This window comes from Pezoporus wallicus, unplaced genomic scaffold (assembly GCF_028554395.1).
Source record: "Pezoporus wallicus isolate ANWC-B61680 ecotype Strahan unplaced genomic scaffold, APGP_CSIRO_Pwel_v1 contig_2545, whole genome shotgun sequence".
In the NCBI taxonomy this organism is placed as follows: Eukaryota; Metazoa; Chordata; class Aves; order Psittaciformes; family Psittacidae; genus Pezoporus; species Pezoporus wallicus.
In genome coordinates this window covers 433,077-450,450 of record NW_026640157.1, presented here as the reverse complement: position 1 = coordinate 450,450, position 17,374 = coordinate 433,077, and the positions used below count along the sequence as shown (strand labels likewise).

At 43.4% G+C, this 17,374-nt stretch overlaps 1 protein-coding gene across 14 annotated transcripts in view; it reads left to right on the top strand.

The window, feature by feature from the left end:
- The window catches only part of LOC130603758 (CCR4-NOT transcription complex subunit 1-like), an 83,714-nt gene that overhangs the window by 44,386 nt on the left and 21,954 nt on the right, over nt 1-17,374 (top strand). For 8 of the 14 annotated variants that reach the window (XM_057417767.1, XM_057417768.1, XM_057417765.1 and 5 more), the window contains 9 exons: nt 3,235-3,385; nt 3,987-4,188; nt 5,977-6,123; nt 7,816-7,940; nt 8,720-9,006; nt 13,413-13,491; nt 14,916-15,146; nt 16,074-16,214; nt 17,083-17,262. In XM_057417767.1, the coding sequence (XP_057273750.1) occupies nt 3,235-3,385; nt 3,987-4,188; nt 5,977-6,123; nt 7,816-7,940; nt 8,720-9,006; nt 13,413-13,491; nt 14,916-15,146; nt 16,074-16,214; nt 17,083-17,262 (1,543 nt within the window). The remainder of the gene's footprint in view (nt 1-3,234; nt 3,386-3,986; nt 4,189-5,976; nt 6,124-7,815; nt 7,941-8,719; nt 9,007-13,412; nt 13,492-14,915; nt 15,147-16,073; nt 16,215-17,082; nt 17,263-17,374) is intronic. The other 6 variants (XM_057417771.1, XM_057417763.1, XM_057417770.1 and 3 more) reach the window with 3 other exon arrangements.

Sequence of the window (17,374 nt, the reverse complement as noted above, 5' to 3'; positions counted from 1 at the left end):
GTCTTCTATCTCGGGCTGTTAATAGCTGAGACATGGGTTGGTACATGTGAGGAGCTGGATAGATCAGATAGATTGTCTCTCTCTTGTTTCAACTCCTGGGTCAGGAGTATTTCCACAGCTGAAATAATGGAAGGGGTGAGATTGTCTTCAAACTCTTGTAGATGATGACTCACTTGGTGGTGCTGCCTCACTCCAGGTCATTGATGTCAATGAGTGGGCATATGATGATGGTGCACTCCTTGTAAGCTTCTGCCACATGGGTCGTGTACATTCGACTTCATCTGGATCTACGGGCACATTCCCTGCATCCAGCTTACAAGAGATCATCTCTAGAGTGACTGATTCTCTCAGGGCCTGGATACCTCTATCGTGGTCCTCTTGTTTGAGTGACACATTACATTGTCCTTGTAGGGAAACCTTTCCTTCACAGCTGCCAAGAGCCACCTCCAAAGGCTGAGGGACCGTTTGTCTTTTGCAGTCACTTTGTCAATTCCCCCTTCCCTAGCAAGTGATCCCAGCTGCTTAGCTTCCCTATCTTCTAGTTTGCGAGTGTCAGCCCCATTGTCCCAGCATCAGAGCAACCTTGCGACCCTGTGCTCCCTTGGAAGATGGCTGAAATATTTGTATATTCCACAGCTCAGTCGAGGTTCCTCTTCCTGTGATTCCTGTAGTAATAACTTGTTCAGATGCTGTCCCCTCTAGTGTGCCCATTGGGTCTTCATCTTTCTTTACTGCACAAGTTACTCTTCTTGGGCTCTCGTTTGCTTTTCTCCCTACTTATTGGGGAAACTGATATTGGCATGGCTTGGTCCTTTGGCTTAGCTGCAGCGTCTGTCACTGTGCTTGGAGCAGCTTTAGTGTCTGTCACTGTGGTTGGAGTGGGTGTTTTGTTTGGGGGGTGAGTAGCTGTGTTGTCTGTTGCTTTTTTTTTTTTTTTTTTTGATCCAGAGACATCTTTTTACTGCTCCTTACAAAACAGGGCTCTGTAGGCATAGGCCAAGCCCCAGCATGTTGCAGCTAGTTGTCCCTCTCTGGTATTGTCAGGACGACAGCTCATCTCATCTTAGTCTTCTGCTAGTTTTTCTGCTTTTTGCACTTGTTCAGGGGTGAAATTCCAAAGCACTGGAGGGGCCCACTGCCCTAGTTACTTGCCCATACTATCCTGCACACCCTGCCACTCATGACTGTCCAGCCTTGGGGGAAAATCTCATGCTAGTCCTTTTAGATTGTCATTTAACCTTAGACAAGACTCAAGCCCAACCCTGCTTAACTTTTGAGATCATATGAGATTGGGCGTTCTCAGGGTGGTATTGCCATGGGTAAAACATGCCGTATATGTGGCAACATATTGACCTCCAGCAAAAGCAGCAGGCAGGTTTCAAGGAAATCAGGAGGACATCCAAAACCTTTAAAATTCTTAAATGCTGCTTTAAATAACCTGGTTGTAGAGTGGAGGGTGTGAGGGAATGTCTCCTTCATACATTGCCATGAGAATGAAAAAAAAGACGTGTAATTGCTAACAATTCCTACTACTTGCCTCCCAAAGTATAGAGGTTATGGCCATGCTGAGAGTGTAAGCCAGACCAGTTTCGTGATCAGTGATTCTGTTGTATTACAAATCATTACCATGAAGTACAGCGAAACAAGAACCTTAGCCCAGGCCCCCCAAGATGATAAACAGTAAAACAGCAAATACTGGCTGCAAGTAAGGTGCAACATGCTGAAACTCTGAGATCAAGCACAACAACTCTGAGAGCAAATAGTGACTATTAATCCAAAACAATGAATGCTGATCACAAATATGATTAGACACTCTGCTCGGATCTGTTGCTATCTCAAACCTTTGAGCCTCACGTTGGTCACCACAAAGGACTGTTGTGGTTTAAGCCCAACTGGTAACTCAGCACCACGCAGCTGCTTGCTTGCTTTCCCCCTTCTTCCCCCCCCCTGCTCCCAGAGGGTTGGGGAGGAGAATCAAAAGAGTGTAAATTCTGCGGGTTGAGATAAGAACAGTCCAGTAAGTAAGGTACAAAACAAAACTATTACTACCACCATCAATAATAATAATGAGAGCAAATTTAAAACTAAAAGGGGAAAAGGAAAAGAACCCAATAAACCCAAGTGATGCCCAATACAATTGCTTACCACCTGCCGACTGATACCCAGCCCAACCTGAGAAGTGATCTGGGCCTTCTGGGTAACTCCCCCCAGTTTCTATACTGGACATGATGTGCTGTGCTATGGAATACCCCTTTGGCTAGTTTGGGTCAGGTGTCCTATCTCTGCTTCCTCCTGGCATCCCCTGCCCCTCCTCACTGGCAGAGCATGAGACTAAAGTCCTTTGTCAGAGTAAACATTACTTTGCAATAACTAAAACCGTCAGTGTGTTATCACCGTTGTTCTTGGAGTAAAGTTGAAAACACAGCACTGCACCAGCTGCTAAGAAGGAGAAAAATAACTGTTACAGCTGAACCCAGGACACGAAGTTTGAGTTTTCTGTTGGCTTTTGAATACAATTTCCTTGATTAGTTAGGCTTCCTCTCTGTTTTGGTTTAATGTAGGTGCATTAATATGTCTTTCACTTTTATAGACAGATGAATTTCAGTAAAGCAGGTGATGGTATTCGTTTCTCATCCTTTTTTGTCTTTTGAGTGTATAGCTAAAGCTTTAGTCATGTTGTGTCTGCTTTTTAGGAGAGACCTTGTGTGTAATGAGGTTCAGAATGGGAATAATTGCCAATTGTGGTGTCTGGGACAGGAACAGGCCTTGAGGAGCAGATTTAAATAAGGGATCACAGCATCAGTTATTGTGTGGTTAAATTCATGAGGCTGAACTGTATGGACCCTATAATGTGGACATCAGCAGACTAAGTGTTGTAGATAGTCTGCTCTTTCAAGGACTGCTGGAGCCATGTATGCACATATCACAGTTTTCTGTAAGTCATTACTTTCTCCGGCAGCTGTAAAAGTAGTATTTGCATTAGTGGAAACACAAGAATATGCTGTTGGAGATGAATTTTTAGAAATACAGTTTAGAATTTTCTATTTAAATATAGCATGTTTCTCTTGAGACATGCTCTAATATAAGTTTTGCAAATAACAATGTAACTTCTGCTGGGGCTGTTTTGCAGCTTCTATTTGTGAAATGTGGCCCTATTTTCTATAGGAAAACCAAATAAATTAGGGGGTTTAGTTTGATTGTTGCATGGCTCACTGTCCTACTTCCCTGTTCTAGGAGTGTTTCTCAGGAGCTGTCGGAGATGATCCTCACCATGGTAGCTAACTGCAGCAATGTCATGAACAAGGCCAGGCAGCCACCACCTGGAGTTATGCCGAAAGGACGCCCGCCCAGCGCTAGCAGCTTGGATGCCATCTCTCCAGTACAGGTAGATGAATAACATGACATGTTTTTAGAAGCTGGTGTTGATTTACCACTAGTTCCACTGCACTATTTGAGCTCTTCAGCAGGACTAAGTAAAACATCATCTGGCTCCCTTAGTTTTATGCTGGCATGTCTAGATAACTTGTAATTACTAGAGTAATACCTGAGGGTTGTATTTCAGAACTGTCTTTCACTTCACAAATGTCTGCGAGAAGTAACTCAAGTATAGGAGGATCAAGTATAGCACTGAGGAGGGATAGAGATTTGGTTTATTTAAAATAACTGAGTGTTCCTTTGAAGTGCTAAAATTTACTAAATCTTTTGAGAATTAAGCACTGCCTTTGAACCTCATGTCTCGTTTGTAGCTTCACTGGCCAAGCAAGAGTTCTAGAGCATAAGGACTTGTTATAATTGGGGCTCTTCCACTCTCAACTGCTAATCTTTTGCAGGTGATCTGGATGACTTGAGAATCATGCAGTAACCATGCAGAAAAGCTCTTCTCAGGAATGTCTTGATATGTTGCTGTCTGTATACAAAACCTGCCAAAAATCAGCTTGATTGGGGTTTATGGATGTCTGTGTATAAATCTTCCTTTCTTCATTCAGATCGACTCAATTGCAGGAATGGCATCTCTTAGCTTAAGTGGCTCAGCTGCTCCTCACACTCAGAGCATGCAAGGCTTCCCTCCAAACCTGGGCTCTGCATTCAGTACTCCTCAGTCACCAGCAAAAGCATTCCCCCCTCTTTCTACCCAAAACCAGACAACAGGTTTCAGTGGCATTGGAGGACTGTCTTCACAGCTTCCAGGTACTGCTATCCCAGCGGAGTGGTTTGTATCTATGGCATATTGGAACTAAAACACTATTACTGCTGTAGTTGGAAATACTAGGTAGAGAGTTGTTTTATTATACAGTCCTTGCTCCTAGGTTGGGAGCTCGGGCTCGGGCTCGGTTAGTGCTTGGATGGGAAGACCGCCTGGGAATCCCGGGTGCTGGATGTTGACAGATCCTCTGGTGTTGACCAACCAGGTGGCCTTTGGAAAGTGTGTATCCCAGTGCTTGAAAGTTCCCCCGCCCATTGCTCTCAGTGTAGTTTTTAACAGCCCATTGTACCATTCGATTTTCCCAGAGGCTGGTGCGTGGTAGGGGATGTGATATACCCACTCAATGCCATGCTCTTTGACCCAAATATCTATAAGGTTATTCCGGAAATGAGTCCCATTGTCTGACTCAGTTCTCTCTGGGGTGCTGTGTCGCCACAAAATCTGTTTCTCAAGGCCCAGGATGCAACTTGTCGTCCAGGACTCATGGTGTATCCTCTTTGGTCAGTTTGGGTCAGGTGTCCTGTCTCTGCTTCCTCCCGGCTTCCCCTCCTCCCTGGCAGAGCATGAGACTCTTAATCTCAGGGTTGTGGGTTCGAGCCCCACGTTGGGTGTCATGTAGATACCCATGTTCCCAAGAGTCGGGCCACTGAGGAACACCAGAACAACCAACAAGTGGATATACTTGATGAGTGATGGGGGAAGGGGGGGGGGGGGGGGGGGCAGGAAAGGCTGTGTGCAGTATTGGATCGTTGCCTGCTGCCAGGGGAGAGCGTGAACGCAGTCCCCCACTAGCACAAATTATGCAGTAGACACCATGATCAAACAGGCGGTTTTCCCAGGGCGAGGCTTATCCCTTGCACTCTGGGTGTGCTGACCCCTGCGATTTCCCCAAATGCGGGAAACTTGACTGGCTAGGAGGGTGTCCTTTGGCCAAGGACTTTGTGAGCTTCATGCTCTGCCAGGGAGGAGGAGAAGCCGGGAGGAAGCAGAGACAGGACACCTGACCCAAACTGACCAAAGAGACTGAATAATTTGAGCCTGGTGGGATGTCGGCAGATCCTATGCTGTTGCCTGCTGTGTAATACTTTTATAGCTCATCAACTAGATGTCTCCAGGTCACCAGCGACTAGCCCTGACTTCCCTCCAACCATCATCCCAACAGCCAATGAACTTAATTGTATTCCATACCACAGCAAGTCATGCTGAGGATGTAACTGGGAGTTAGCCGGAAGGGCTGGTGCACTGCGGGGTTGGAGGAGGTATGGGTCGGTGCTTGGTCGGGCTGGGGGGTGGCGAGTTATTGGTTGGCTGGTGGTGAGGTGATGTATTCTCTTCCCTTGTTATTTCCTTTATCAGTTATTATTGGTGGTAGTAGTAGTGATCTGTGTTATACCTTAGTTACTAAACTGTTCTTATCTCAACCCATGGGAGTTGCATTATTTTCGATTCTCCTCTCTGTCCCTCCGGTAGTAGGGGGAGGGAAAGAAGGGAGGGAGTGAGTGAACGAGCCCTCTGCCTGGTTTTAAACCATGGCAGTGATGAAACTTTGGAATGGTGCAACTGCAGTAGAAGTTTGAGAATCAACAGGGGGGTGATTTTTGACAGATTTTGGCAGCCTTATTTTAGATTAGGACAGAGATTAATTGCTTGAGAGAAAACTGCTTGATACTAGACTGCTATGAGGCTCTAGAGCTCTGATTTGGAAATTTCAAGTCCCTGGAGTGATTTACTGCAAAAGGTACAACCGAGATAATCAACTGTTTCCTTTTCAGTAGGAGGTCTTACTACGGGTAGCCTGACTGGCATAGGGACTGGAGCCCTGGGCCTTCCTGCGGTGAACAATGACCCCTTTGTGCAAAGGAAGCTGAGCACATCTGGACTGAACCAACCTACATTCCAGCAGAGTAAGATGAAACCTTGTAAGTGGTAGTGTTGTCTGTGGCTGTGAAGTGTGACAGTGGTCTGCAGTTAATCTGCATTTCCTTCAGGAGAGGCTTGGATCTGTAGGTGGTAAATGTTAGCAAAGTGGCTCCTGTATTATGCCATTAGTCTGGAAAAGTTGCTTCTGAACTTCTATATTGAAAGCTTGCCAAGTGGCTGGGGAGAGGGTTAAAAAGCTATTAGCATAAAAATATAACATGCGATGGATTTACATGAACAATGTGTGTCCTTTTTTTGTTGTGCTGTGTTTTGGACAGAAGTGTTCTTTTTACAGAGAAGCATATGCATCTGGTAAGAAGGTGATTTTGGGTTTGTCACAAGGTGTCATAGTTTAAGCCCAGCCAGTAACTCGGCACCATGCAGCTGTTTGCTCACTCCCCCACTTAGTTCCCCCACCCCCTCCAGGCAGGATGGGGAGGAGAATTGAAAGAATGTAATCCCCCACGGGTTGAGATAAGAACAGTCCAAGAACTAAAGCATAATACAAAACTACTACTACTACCATTAATAATGAAAAGGGAAATAACAAGGGGAGAGAATATAAAACTAAAAGGGGAAAAGGAACAGAAAACAATAAACCCATGTGATGCCCAATACAATTGCTCACCATCCACTGCCCGACCCAAGCAGCGATCTGGGCCTTCCGGGTAACTCCCCCCAGTTTCTATACTGGACATGATGTGCTGTGGTATGGAATACCCCTTTGGCTAGTTTGGGTAAGGTATCCTGTCTCTGCTTCCTCCTGGCTTCCCCTGCCCCTCCTCATTGGCAGATCATGAGACTGAAAAGTCCTTGATCGGGGTAAGCATTACTTAGCAACAGCTAAACCATAGGTGTGTTATCAGCATTGTTTTCAGACTAAAGCTGAAACACACTTACTAGGAAGAAGAATACAGTTGAATTCAGGACACAAGGTTAAACAAAGCTACTCTGGGGTAAGGTGCTCTTGCAGCAGACAACTTGACAGGTGAAGCAGTGAATCAGACTGAAATATTGGATGCAAATAAGACTAACAGAAGTTGGTGGGGAGATGGTTTTTTGGAAGGAATAATTTGGTTCCTAATACTGACCCATTATCTTTAATTCATTTATGCCTCTGAAGTATGCTGACGATGAAATATTCAGGAAATCAACTGTTGTCTTTAGGAAGCATAGCCATATGCTAAACCTTCCACACTGCTCTTACTGTGTGTTTCTTTTGATAGCTTCTCCATGAAAGCAAAGTTACATCTCTACGGATGGAAGCAGCTGTAGTAACCTTTGGTTAAAATTTTTGGGCTTGAACATCCAGTGCAAACTTGCTCAAAGCTTGCTGGCTGGCCTGAAAGTTTCTCTGCATGTTAGTTTTGTGTAGCATGCTTTAGTCTGTTTGCATTCATCTAGTTCAGGCATCAGCTGAGGTTAGTTTGGGATGCAGTAGGTTCTAGGAATGCATCAGTAGGAGGTTAATTCTATCATCTTAAGATTTAATTCTTTTGCATAAATACAATATATTGTATATATATTTTTAAGTAAGTAATAGTTTCTGACTACTGGAAAGGTTAAATATCCTGTTCTTCAGGAGAACTAGCAGGTTCTGTATAGATTGTTCAAAGAGTTGAATAGGACTAGATGAAATCCTGATTGCTTCAGGTTGTTCTGAGCATGATAACTGTTCTCTTTTTTAATAGCTGACTTATCTCAGGTGTGGCCAGAGGCTAATCAGCACTTTAGCAAAGAAATAGATGATGAGGCAAACAGCTACTTTCAGCGTATTTACAACCATCCACCACATCCAACCATGTCAGTAGATGAGGTGAGTACCCTTCAGTAGCAGTTGCATCACCTGTCCAATGACTTGCTATAAACTTGATGGTAATTATTCCTACATAAGCCTTAGTGGAAAATAATAAAGGGCTCATGGTAGATGCTTGCAGCATTGCTTTTTTGCTTGAAGTTGTGTATTTCTAAGAGAGGATGATTTTGCTGTAAAGTTGCAGTTGGTAGTTACATTCAGCTTTGACTTTTAGATGTCTAACACTCCTGAAATGATGCTGACTGGGAAGAGTTTGACATGGAGTGGAAGTTTGTGTCTTCAAAATAAGTGCTAAAGTGTGCCTTTAAGTAGTCTCTAAGTTACACTTATTTTGAATATGTTTAAAGTATCTAAAAATTGCTACAGCTTCCAAATATATAAAGGTGCCTGAAGCTCTACCTTCAGAGCTTTGGTAATTATTTTGGTTAGTCTCAATGAGAGTAATTATCAGTCTGATGTACTTGCTCTTTGAAGTATTTCAAGTTTATTTGAATATATTTGTGTGACTATGAATTATGGAAGGCACTGAACGTTAATTAAGTTTTACATGAAGACAGTTACTGAAAAGAAAGGGGAGAAAACTGAAGCCTGAAGAGAAAGCTGCTTGTAGTGGTGTAGTGTCTAATGGCTAATATGAGGGGTTTTGAAGCAGCTATTTTGCAGTGGAGCTTGTGGTAGTACAATTTACCTTAGTAGCTGCAAGCACTCTTGAAACCTCAAGATGCAGAAGGGCTGAAATAAAGCAAATCTGTTGGTAATAATTTACCATTCCTTTGCAGGTCTTAGAAATGCTGCAGAGGTTTAAGGACTCCAACATAAAACGGGAACGAGAAGTGTTTAACTGTATGCTGAGGAACTTGTTTGAGGAATACCGCTTCTTTCCCCAGTACCCAGATAAAGAGCTGCACATAACAGCCTGCCTCTTTGGTGGGATCATAGAGAAAGGACTGGTTACTTATATGGCATTGGGCCTGGCCCTGCGCTATGTTCTTGAAGCCTTACGAAAGCCTTTTGCGTCAAAAATGTACTATTTTGGTATTGCTGCACTAGATAGATTTAAAAATAGGTAAGTGTGGGTTTTGGTAATATTTTAACAAGGCATTATATGTACTGTTACACCTTGAACCTGCTCTAATTATGCAGTGCAAGAGTGCTTATGTGCTAGAAATTTACACATCTCAACTTCAGTATTACTTTTAAGATATTCTGAGATGAAACAAAATGTGCTCATGTACTATTTAAAGGGTCACTTTTAAACACCAAAATGTTCAGTGTAGTACCTGTATAAATGCAAGGTAAAGTGAGATGTTGAAACTACTTAGTGAACTTGCTGACAAAAATAATTGGGGAAGTATTGAGTTAGATGAAGTTGTCAGCTTGTTGGAAACAGGGTGAATGGAATTACTCTTTACAGGTGCATTCTAATGGAGTGCTGTTTGCACTGTTCATTACTGAAAGCTGGCTAGGAATTAGCTCTAGGACTTTGGTTTAACACAGAAATCTCAAGTATGGCAAAATGTCTTTAAAAAAGAAAAATAAAAGCTTTCTCAAAGCTTTTACTGGGTTGCAGGGAGAGGAGTCTCTCAAGGCAGGCTGCTGTAGTAGGCAGGATTATACACCCATGGGGAAAAATCTCCATTCTGATCAAGGAGAACCTGCGAATGAAGCACTCCATAGACAGATAGGAAAAGCCTCATGCTCGCAGGACCTTCTTCTCATGGGTGACTTCAACCACCCTGACATCTGTTGGAAGGATGGGACGGTATGGCCCAGCACAAGCAATCCAGGAGGTTCCTCGATTGTGTAGAAGACAACTTCCTTCTGCAAGTAATAGAGGAGCCGACAAGGACAGGTGCATGCTTGACCTCGTGCTCACCAACAGGGAAGGGCTCGTTGGAAATGTGACTCTCCAGGGCAGCCTTGGATGCAGCGATCATGACATGCTTGAATTTGAGATCCTCAGGACAGTGAGAACAGCATGCAGCAAGCTCACTGCCCTGGACTTCAAGAGAGCAGACTTTGGCCTCTTCAGGAACCTGCTTAGTAAGGTTTCATGGGATACAGCCCTAGAGGGCAGGGGGGCCCAAGACTGTTGGTTGATATTCAAGGATCACCTGATGAAAGCTCAGGAGTGTTGCATCCCAACTAGAAGGAAGTGCAGGAGGAGGGCCAGGAGACCTCCTTGGATGGATAAGGAGCTGCTGAAGAAAATTCAAAGGAAAAAAAAAAGGCTTATAAAAGGTGGAAGCAAAGACAGCCAGCCTGGGAAGAATACAGGGATGTTGTCTGGGAAGCTCAGGACCAGGTTAGGAAAGCTAAGGCCCAGTTAGAATTAAACTTGGCTAGGGATGTGAAAGATAACAGGAAGGGATTCTAAAGGTAAATAGCAAAAGAAAGATGGATTAGGGACAATGTGGGCCCTCTCCAGAAGCTATCAGGATAACTGGCTACCCTGGATTTTGAGAAGGCTGAGGTTCTCAATGACTTCTTTGACTCAGTCTTCACAGGCAGATGCGCTGAGCACACCACCTAAATCTTGGAAGGCAGATGCAGGGACTGTGAGAATGAAGACCTTAGGCCCACTGTAGGAGAGGAACTGGTTCGAGACCATCTTAAAAATCTGAACGTGCACAAGTCCGTGGATCCTGATGAGATCCATCTGCGGGTCCTGAAGGAGCTGGCGAATGAAGTTGCGAAGCTGCTGTCCATCATATTTGAGGAATCATGGCAGTCAGGTGAAGTTCCCGATGACTGGAAAAAAAGGAAAATATAACCCCCATTTTCAAGAAGGGGAAAATGGATGACCCAAGGAATTACAGACCAGTCAGTCTCGCCCCTGTGCCTGGCAAAATCTGGGAGCAGATTCTCCTGGAAGGCATGCTAAGGCACATGAAAAACAACAAGGTGCTTGGTGACAGCCAGCATGGCTTCACTAAGGGGAAATCCTGCCTGACCAATTTGGTGGCCTTCTATGATGGGGCTACAGAACTGATGGACAGGGGTAGAGCAGCAGATGTCTTCTACCTGGACTTGTGCACAGCGTTCGACGCTGTCCCACACGACATCCTTGTCCCTAAATTGGAGAGATATCAATTTGATGGATGGACCACTCAGTGGATAAATAACTGGCTAGATGGCCGCACGCAAAGAGTTGTGGTCAATGTCTCAATGTCCGGCTGGAGACCAGTAATGAGTGGTGTCCCTCAGGGATCAGTGTTGGGATCGGTCTTGTTTAACATCTTTGTTGCTGACATGGACAGTGGGATTGAGTGCGCCCTCAGCAAGTTTGCCGATGCCACCAAGCTGTGTGGTTCGGTTGATACCCTGGAGGGAAGGAATGCCATCCAGAGGGACCCTGACACACTTGTGAGGTGGGCTGATGCCAACTTCATGAAGTTTAACCATGCCAAGTGCAAGGTCCTACACCTGGGTCAGAGCGATCCCAGGCACAGGTATGGGTTGGGCAAAGAAGTGATTCAGAGCAGCCCTGTGGAGAAGGACTTGGGGGTGTTGGTTGATGAGAATATGAACATGGGCCAGCAGCGTGTGCTTGCAGCCCAAAACACCAACTGTATCCTGGGCCGCATCAAAAGGAGCGTGACCAGCAGGTCAAAGGAGGTGATCCTGCCCCTTTACCTGGAGTGTTGTGTGCAGTTCTGTTGTCCTCAACATATAAAGGACATGGAACTGTTGGAACAAGTCTAGAGAAGGGCCACAAGGATGATCAGGTGACTGGAGCACCTCCCGTATGAAGACAGGCTGAGGATGTTCAGCCTGGAGAAGAGAAGGCTGCGCGGAGACCTCATAGCAGCCTTCCAGTATCTGAAGGGGGCCTATAGGGATGCTGGAGAGGGACTCTTCATTAGAGACTGCAGTGATAGGATAAGGGGTAACAGGTTAAAACTTAAACAGGGGAAGTTTAGATTGGATATAAGGAGGAAAATCTTTCCTGTTAGGGTGGTGAGGCACTGGAATGGGTTGCCCAGGGAAGTTGTGGATGTTCCATCCCTGGCAGTGTTCAAGGCCAGGTTGGACAAGGCCTTGGGTGATATGATTTAGTGTAAGGTGTCCCTGCCCGTGGCAGGGGGGTTGGAACTAGATGATCTTAAGGTCCTTTCCAACTCTGATTGTTCTGTGATTCTATCATTCTAAGAAGATAATTGAACTTGAAAATCATTAGAAAGCTTCCTGCAATTAGTTAATGAGTAGAAATGTGTGGACTCATAAGCAAGCAGCACATTATCTTCTAGCCTTATTCTTCTTTTATAGTTCATCTGCCCTGAATTATTTAATCTTTAGTAAAAGCTGTTGCTTGCAGCATTCGTGGTTGGATACTGTGTTATGGAGTTAGCTGAGCAGGATGAATAAAGACTCTTAAGGCTGACATGCTTGAAACTTAGCTGTATTCTTACTCCTCTTAAGAACCGTTTTAAGCAGGACCTAAAGATTTTACTCTCAAGGAGTAGTAGCAGCATCTAGCATTCATAAGTAGAACTTTAATAATTGGTGTACATAGGTGATGCTTCTGTTTTGGGTTTTGGGGTACTCTGGTTTGCTGTTTAAAATACACTGAGCCAGGCTACAAGTTACTTATCCAACAATCTTACTGCAAAAACTGAATATAAATACAAGCTCTGAGTAGCAGGATGGACTGAAAAGCATTATCCACAGAGAAGTGCTTAGGAGGAAGTGAATTGTGTGCTCAGTCAGAAGCATAGAGATGTAGGATAAGTTGCTGTGAATAAACCTTGTGTTTTCCTGTTAAATTAATTAATTTCAAATGAGTTTTGCACCAAAATGTAATTTGTAGAAGATGCTTTGCTTTTAGCTGTCCTAGGTTCAGCTGTAACTGTTATTTTTCAGTATATAACAGTACAATACAAAACTAGTACTACTACCAATAGTGATAATAATGATAAGGGAAATAACAAGAAGAGAGAAAAAAAAAAAAAGAGGAAAAGGAAAAAAAAACCCAAGCCAATAAACACAAGTGATGCCCAATACAATTGCTCAGCACCCACGAACCAATACCCAGCCTGACCTCAGCAGCGATCTGGCCTTCTGGGTAACTCCCCCCAGTTTCTATACTGGGCATGATGTGCTGTGGTATGGAATACCCCTTTGGCTAGTTTGGGTCAAGTGTCCTGTCTTTGCTTCCTCCCAGCTTCCCCTCCTTCCTGCCAGAGCATGAGACTGAGAAAGTCCTTGGTCAGAGTCAACATTACTTAATACACCAATGTTTTTAGTTGTTGCTATCAGCATTGTTCTCAGACTAAAGTCAAAAACACAGCACTGCACCAGCTTCTAGGAAGGAGAAAAAAACCTGCTACAGCTGAACCCAGGACAATAGCACAGCTGTTGCAAGGAGTCCAGAAGTAATTCTGTGATGCAGCATGGGAATGACACACCACTGTTGTATTTCTCTGTGATACTGTTTCTGAACTGTGCTTATGCATCTGTTCTATCTGACAGATTGAAGGACTATCCTCAGTATTGTCAGCACTTGGCTTCTATTAGTCACTTTATACAGTTCCCTCATCACTTACAAGAGGTGAGTGTTTGTGTTAGCACACTGGCTTTCTATGATTTTAATTTTTTTTGAGCAAATTCCTTTTTTCCTTTGGAAACATAGTCTCACCTGTCACAGTTTTAGGCAGTGTACATCCACAGAGTCAAATGCCTTTTCTTTAAAGGTTTTGCTGTGTGGTAGGGTGGGCAGTTGAAGGTGGTTATATGGTACCTCTTCTGTTTCCATAAACATGTTTGGGTTGCTTGTGTAGAAATAACAGCCTGACTATAACTGCATGATCAACCAGTGCACACCGCTGTGCGCAAAGGTTTTCAAGTGCTTCAGTGGATTCATATTCCAGTCCCTCAGTGGATTCATATTCCAGTCCCTTAAGGATTTTGAGTTTTCCTCTAAAATAGAAGGCATTCAGTGAGGTTTATATGGTTTCATACTTAGACCTGTCAAAATAATCCAGATAAAGGTGAGGAAAAAAAAGAAAAATTTCATTCCTGAAGGTCTGATCAGAGTAATAGGAATACTCTGCAGTCCAAACCAGTGTTAATCATGGTGTCTGCCTCGAAGGTGCTTTCATTGATAGAAATACAGAAAAACTAATCCCACTGGCAGAGCTTGAGAGCATGATCTAACTGAGGAAAAATGGTCAGCTCTAACATGAAAATAGAGAGGCCATCTCCCCAAAGCTGCACAATCCAATATAGTCTGAAACCTATTAGTGAAATTCTGTTCTCTGATGTTACCACTTTCTGGGTAAATTTATTACATGGAGGAAGGAACTAATTTTCTACTGTAGAAGATGTAAAATCTTGAAGTCTCTGTTTCAGAACTGTGGTTTTGCTTAATAATTGTGAACTTCAGACTTTACCATGTCTATGTAGCTGTAGGATTCTTTGGGTAAGACTTCTTACCTGCTTTGTTGCCAGCTGCATAGAATCATAGAATGGTTTAGGTGGGAAGGGACCTTATAGCTCATCCAGTTCTGACCCCCTGCCACAGGGACACCTTCCACTAGAGCAGGTTGCTCCAAGCCCTGTCCAATCTGGCCTTGAACACTGCCAGGGATGGGGCAGCCACAGCTTCTCTGGGCAACCTTTGTGAGTATCGAGAAACTGGCACGTTTTTTTTTTGGCTCTTCCCCTCTTTTGCTCTGCTATCCTAGGCTTGCAGGGGTGGGTTTTTTTTTTGCGCAGTGCTCTAAAATTTTTAACGCTCTTGATGCTTTGTTGAGGTCAGAGGTAGAGCTTGAGGCTCCTCTCCAGTAAGAAAGTAAATAGTGACGAGATCTGCTTTATAAGTCTGAAGTTGTAGTTTGCAGATTCTTTTAATGGCATTAATGTCAATTATTTTAAAGATTGTTGGCAAACCTTTATTCTGCTCATGCTAAAACTCAGCCTGTATTTCTGTAGCTGCATGTGAACTTATGTATGTGCTTGTTCATCCATTTTCAGTACATAGAATATGGACAGCAATCCAGAGATCCTCCTGTGAAGATGCAGGGTTCAATCACCACCCCTGGAAGTATCGCACTTGCCCAGGCTCAGGCCCAGGCCCAAGTTCCAGCAAAAACTCCTCTTGCTGGCCAAGTCAGCACTATAGCAACCACCTCAACCACCACCACTGTTGCAAAAACTATTACAATCACCCGACCAACTGGAGTCAGCTTCAAGAAAGATGTGCCGGTAAGCAGTCTGTCACGCCACTGCTTTTACTGGAGCAGGAGCAGAGTTATGTTGCTTATCTGGATTGAGTACATACAGACAAAATCCACTTTAATTTCTGCACAACTGTGTTCCAGATTATATATCTAAAGGGTGTAACCTTTTAAAATATGGCTAATGCTTTTGTAGAGAGAAGGCATTTTTGATCATGAAACTGCAGACTCATTATAGTGTCAGGTAGAAATGTGTTTATCGAGGCTTTCATTATTAAAACAGAGAGCCATCATTTCTGTTAATGACTTGCAATAAGACTCTTAAAATAGTTGGCAGCTGGTATTCTGCTTGGGGCTTGAGAACACTTGCCGCACACTAAATCACATTTGACCTAGCAGTTGTCACTGCTTTAGGTTTTCCAGATCTTTAGTCACTTCCATAAACAAACCTTTGAACTGCCAGTCAGAGTCAGGGTTGGCAGAATCGGGGCTGGCAGATTCTGTTCCACAGAAAGTGCTGAGGTCTCGTGTGTAGAGCTGTTACTGTGTGGTAACTGATGCACTGTAAAGTCAAGTCGAGCCTGTCTTGTTCCCTGTTACTGTCTTTGTGTAGTTCTCTTAAAATAAGCTCTTCAAACTTGAAGGAGGCAAAAACTAAAGGTAGCTGAAAGTGTTGTGAACAAATTGGGGGGACAGTCCATAGTATAGCTATTAATGTCTTTCACACCTGATTATGTTATGTAGATAGTAGCATTCTTCTGCTGTGTATTGATCATGGTCTGTAGAGTAAGAAACCCACTTGGCTCTGTTAGAATGCTGCTGATAATGCGTCTGAAACAGTAGATGTCACCTCATGGAACTCAAGTCTTTTTTTCACTTGACAGAACAGAGCAAAAGTTTCTTTTGATGTCTCCTCAAGATATTGTCCATTTTTAACTTCCTGTTCTCCCTCCAGCCTTCCATTAATACTACCAACATTGATACATTGTTAGTAGCAACAGATCAAGCTGAGAGAATTGTGGAACCTCCAGAGAATGTCCAGGAAAAAATTGCTTTCATCTTCAATAATCTGTCTCAGTCAAATATGACACAGAAGGCAAGTATGGAAGAACTCTAGTAAAGTCAGTTTTTCATATATTTCTGGAAATGCATTCTAAAGTGGTGGGTGATGATGTTTCTACAAAAATTCCAACTTGCAAAAAATTGGGAGGGAGCACACTGTAAAGAAATGGTAGTTTCCAGCACTCTGCTTGAATCTCTTTGGAGATATAATTTTTCAGGGAAAGGAGAGCTGGGTAAAAGATAGCTGATCTTCATCTTGCTTTCTCCTACAAGTTTCCTTGCTTTCTCCTACAAGTTTCCTTGCTTCTGTATAGCCATATCCTTTGTACTGAAGTGTTCTAGGTCAGTAATGCTCTGTTTTCAGGAAAGCACTTCTATTAGATGCCCAGAGTAATTGCTGGATAGTCCTTCCTGATTATTTGTCATTTGAATGAACTGTAAAATACTAATGCAAGTTTCTGAAAAACATTAATACAAGTTTGAACAAATACATCATAAGTGGGCTGAGTACCATTTAATATTGCAAGGTTCAGCTGATGGACTCTTGTATTTCAGGCTGGATTTTTAGTGAACCAGTGGAGGTCTGCAGTACTGCTGCCAGCTGAGCTGTCTGGTGGACAGATGGCTTTAACCTAAAATGCCTATATTTATTTTGCAGTTACCTGGTAAATAGCTAAGTGAGGGAGAATTAAACTATTATGTTGTGCTGATTTCATGATTGTCCTTATTGGTTGAGCAGATCTTTGGATAATGAGATGCTGATTTCAAAGCATTTTTTTAAAAAGCAACCTAGTGTTAAAAGCAATTGACTGGCCATGATTATGTGTCAGAGCTAACCCCAGAAGTTTTTGGTCATCGCCTTACATATTCTGTGGCTTGCTTTTTCTTTGGTATGGAGACAGGTTGAAGAGTTGAAGGAAACAGTGAAAGAAGAGTTCATGCCTTGGGTATCACAGTATCTTGTGATGAAGAGAGTCAGTATTGAGCCCAACTTTCACAGCTTGTATTCAAACTTCCTTGACACACTTAAGAATCCAGAGTTTAATAAAATGGTTCTGAATGAAACCTACAGAAATATCAAGGTAAGTAGCACAAGTTTTCTAATACTGGGGTAGGTTTACAGATTTAGGAAGGTTCTCCTCCTGCTACTTGCTTACTATGTTGGTGATCTTCATATATGGAATATCATTCAAA